The 4,854-nt window shown below is 44.5% G+C and overlaps 1 protein-coding gene across 1 annotated transcript in view; it reads right to left on the reverse strand.

Annotated features, from left to right (window-relative positions):
- Positions 1-310: 310 nt before the first annotated feature.
- satb1b (SATB homeobox 1b) overlaps positions 311-4,854 on the reverse strand; it is a gene marked incomplete at its 3' end in the record, with an annotated part of 64,435 nt that continues 59,891 nt past the window's right edge. Inside the window, exon 12 of the mRNA XM_080741739.1 lies at positions 311-937. Within this exon, the coding sequence (XP_080597865.1) occupies positions 311-937 (627 nt within the window). The remainder of the gene's footprint in view (positions 938-4,854) is intronic.

A 4,854-nucleotide genomic window follows, 5' to 3' on the forward strand; every position in this document is an offset into this window, starting at 1 on the left:
GTTTAAATGATGCATCAGTCTTTACAGTGTTTAATAATACAAGTTTTACAAAAAAAATTAAATAAAATAACACTCGTATTACTCAGTCAGAAATGGGCTTTCCAGTGTGAGAACACTTGCTTCGCATAGCCTGTCAGTCTGCATTTGATATATAAACACTATTCATACAGTCCAGACGCTGTATTGATTAAAAACACTACTCTTTCATTCGCAGTGTTGTGGTACTGCAATGGCCAGAACATTACCTTCCAGCTTAGCCACCAGTCTTTCTGTGTATGAGAACACTCAGTACATTAGTTCAGGCCACGTCCTACTCCTTGGTCTCCTGCTCTGACTCCGACTGCGCCTCGGCGCGGGCCAGGTGCTCCTCGATCTTGATGGAGAAGATGGTGCTGTTGGTCTGCATGCTCTCGTCCAGCTCCTTCAGCAGCTCTCCGCCCTCCCTGAAGTCCGACATGTCCTCCTCGAAGGCGGGGCTGCTGCTGGCGCTGCTGGTGCTGGTGTTCGTCGTGGCCGTGGCGCTGTTGCTGGGCTCCTTGGGCGCCTTGGTCGGGTGGTTGACGTAGAAGCGCTGGTTCTGGAAGAACTTGATGATGGTCAGTTTGGGCAAGTCCAGCTGAGCCGACAAGGTGTGGATGGCCTCCTCGTCCGGGTACAGGCCCACGTCCTGGATGAAGCTCTGCAGGATGCCCAGGGCCTCCAGGGAGATTTTACCCCCGCCGGTGCGGGACTTGATGCCCCCGCCGCCACCACCACCAACACCACCGCGGCTGCCTTCGTCCTCGGTCTCGGCCGGAGACGCGGTGGAGGGCTGGCGAGGGGGTAGTCGGGGCCCGGCGGTGGGCTGCTGTTGCTGCTGCTGCTGCAGGGGCTGCTGGGACAGCAGGGGCTGGGAGGGGTGCTGGAGGGATATGGGGTTCTGGTGTTGCTGCTGTGACTGCGGCGGCAGAGCCTGGGGTGAGAGAGAGAGTGCAGAGAGAAAACAAGAGACGGGGATGTTATCAGTGAACACTTATCGGCGCCTTAATAAGGCCTTTCATTAAAATCAATTGAGTTGTGAGGAAAAATGGGCCCACTGTGTATAGAACAGGAGCTTCGTTGAAGGAATTTTCCATGTAATATCTTGTTGAATGTAATCAGTTCTGCAGATATGATTCTTCCATTTTTTGTGCTTCTTGTTTTGGTGGCGCGAGATTATGTTTCTCATTGTGGGGGGAGGTGGTGGGGGAGGAGGGGGTTGGGGTCGGGGCTGAGGCTGGTGAGAAAAGGCACTACAAAACACATATAGAAACACAGATATCCACATGCAATAAACTGACACACACGTTCACTCTTTACTCACTGGGAATTCACAGGGAAGCTAGCCTCTGCTGCTTATCTGGCTCCATTCAAACACTATAGCCAGACAGTGATAAACAAACTGTGTGCACAATGCATGGTGGCGATGGCCCGGCCGATTTGCCCCAGAATGAGAACGCTATCGATAGCTGTCACTCTGCCGTCAGGATCCCGTTAATGTAAACACATGACACATTGCTCCTAAAATGTCTCCATTGTTTGGCTGGAGAGGGAGTGAGTGGGCAACCCGTGGTCCCTATTGACCATGCAAAATGTGTTGCTCTTTTATTTTCACTTCTGAGTCAGACACTCCAGAATTGGTGTTTCATAATGAAGTTTGCAAAACAGCACTTTATCGACCGCCCCATCGTCCAGCTGCACAGCTGCACTCAAAGATGCCATTTTATGGTACCAATATACCCAGCTATAATGGTCCGGGTTAAAGCCGTGCGTGAGACGATTTGTTCAATTCTATGTGCCACTGTATCACAGGTCTCTGGTGTAGAGGAAGGGGATTATTTTACACATGGAGTGACATGGATGATTTTTACCAAATGCAGATGGAAAAATATAGCACTTTATAGAAACAATGAGCTACATTTTCGTCCATGCCTTACCGCTTATCCCTAATCTTCTTTGCCTTTTTTTTTACTATTTTGAAAAACATAACTAGCCGATCTACATCGACACGTTGTGAGCTTGTAGATCAGCTATTTGAAGTATTTTTACAAATGTTTTCAAAATAGAAAAAAAGGCAAAGACGTTTAGGGATAAGGGGTAAGGCATGGACGACAATAGGGCCCTATATCATGCAACGGAACTCTAATAGTTAAATAGCAAATAATATAGTATGTAAAGTGAAGAAGTGCTATTGCATCAATATTGAGCCTTTTTTCAGAATGTGCCCAAAACTTTACTCACGAAATCCCTGTGCTCTAATTTTGGTTTCTAAAACTAGATTTCTAAAAATCACATTAGCTTATTTATTCAGAGTAAATAGCAGTCTTTCAACACTGGCCATATGTTTCCAAGTAAGCAAATAACTGATCAGCCACTCAGCTGTGCCTCCGGCGCTTTAATAAAAGTATTATTGTACTTCATTAAGACGTTTCGACAGTGAACTGAATCTCGCGGTTCTTTTCCATTCATCTGCCAGATGTCCTCCATAAAGCAGCGCTGTTAACCCATTTAGAACGGGTACACATACCGTGTATCATTATTTTATGCTTTAACTATTGAAAAATCAAACCTCGGTTCGAAGTGGAGCGGTGAATTTGAGCAGCTGTACCCTATGTGAGTGAGTGAGTGAGTGTAAACTGTGCCTGTGAGTGAGTGGTGAGTGTGCCTGGCCTGCACAAAACAGCGCCCCCTTTAACTAGTGTTTTGTGTGTGGCCACTCAAGGTATTGCCAGGCTACGGACACGGCCAGCCAGCCACCCACCCACCCAGCCACCCACAGACATACCCACGGACATACCTGTTCATTGGGAGCGCTTTCACCGCTCCAAAAATAGCAGATATACAAGCTCACAGCGCGGCACCGAGTGCCGCGCTGCGAGCTTGTAGATCTTCTATTTTTGAAAAATTGTGAAAATTTGAATTTTGACCCGATTCTATAAGTGTCTTTTGAATCGTTCTAAGGTTATTTGAAAAACCCTATGTTTCTATGTCAGCAATCTGGCCAGCCATCGTCAAAGAAAAGGTCCTTTTCACTTAACTGGAGCTCAGTTAGTCTGTTTTTGAGAGACTACTATGTCAGTGGTTCTCAAACCTTTTCATGTCAAGGACCCCCAAACTGATATTTATTTGGCCACGGACCCGCATCTCAAAATATTTAGTTCCAGGGACCACCCAGAAGCAGAATTTTAGTTACAAACGTTCGCTTTGAAAATACATATAATCAAAGATTTGCACACATTTTCACAACTTTTTCAAAAATAGCAGATATACAAGCTCACAGCGCGGCACCGCCTGATTAAAACATTCAATAATTTTAGGCTTAAATGGGTTAAATAAGTTAAGGCTAATGATATCTTTGAAAAACAAATTTCACTGAGAAGGTAGGAACTTTCAACTGCTGCTGTATTCATAATTAACAAAAGCTCATGAAAACTCTTTAAAGTGTTGCTTATTGCCAGGTAAATGAATTAAAATGTGTTAAAGTTTAGACGGGGAAAAAATAAGTCGCCGCTTATTTGATGTAAAATAATAGAGTGTGTGTGTGTGTGTGTGTGTGTGTGTGTGTGTGTGTGTGTGTGTGTGTGTGCAGCAACTAAATGATAAATAAATAGTATATTGTCCGTTTCTGTCAGGCAGAAATCTCAAATCTCATAATCTCAAATGTGTAAGTTTCTCAGTAAAGTAAAGCCCTAATTCATCATACAAGACCGTCACTCAAAACTAGTGAAAATCTACAACCACACAACGCGGTGCGAGGCGTTGTGTGGTTGTAGATTTTCACTAGTTTAAATCATTTTTTAAATGATAATACAAAATGAAAGTTTTTGGACATACAAGGTTTCCACCCGACAACAACGATACTTTATATAGTGCCATTATCCAAAGTGCTTAACTATGTGCACTACATTCATGCATTTATACACCAACTGCAGAGGAAGTATGTGCACTGCGTGCATGCGCGTGTGCATGTATGTGTGCATGTATGTGTGTGTGTGTGTGTGTGTGTGTGTGTGTGTGTGTGTGTGTGTGTGTGTGTGTGTGTGTGTGTGTGTGCGTGCGCGTGTGTGTGTGTGTGTGTGTGTGTGTGTGTGTGTACCTGTGTGCGCTCGCGTGTACGTATGTGTGTGTGTGTGTGTGTACTGCACACGTGTGTGATCGTCACTCTCACCTGTTGCAGGTCTGTGCTGGACATGAACATCAATGTCGGCGTCTGTGGGCACACACACCGCAATTGATATTGTGCGTATATGTGCATGTGCATCAATCTCTGTTGATCTCTTTTTAAAATAATCTACAGTCACATGAACACATACCTCTGTATGTGTGTGTATTGTATATACAAGTATGCTTATTGACTTTTATCCACTGTACAGTACATCATCATTTGCAATATTTTATCCACATAATTTCCAAGTGTGAGTCTGTCTGTGTGTGTGTGTGTGTATGTGTGCGTGCGCGCGCGTGTGCGTTCCGATTCTACAAAATGTCTTCTAAATCCTTCTAAAGAGGTTTTTGAAAAACTTATGTTTCTATGATCAGTGGTTCTCAAACTTTTTCATGTCAAGGACCCCCAACATTATATGTAACTGGCTGCGGACCGCCCATCTCAAAATATTGTGTTACAGGGACCCCCCAAGAAGCAAATATTTGAGTTACAAAAGTTCACTTAAAGAAAAGGAAAAAAAAAAGAAGAAAAAAACGTTTTAAGTGGTTAAAATCTAACGTGACACGGATGCTTTCCAGGTCCAAATGGGTAAAACATATTTGTTTTTGAACAACGGAGTGACTGCCTGCACGGTCAGGGGCGTCACAAGGGGGGGAAAAGAGGGACTGAGT

This window comes from Nannobrachium achirus (genome assembly GCF_963921795.1).
Source record: "Nannobrachium achirus genome assembly, chromosome: 2".
NCBI classification, from domain to species: domain Eukaryota; kingdom Metazoa; phylum Chordata; class Actinopteri; order Myctophiformes; family Myctophidae; genus Nannobrachium; species Nannobrachium achirus.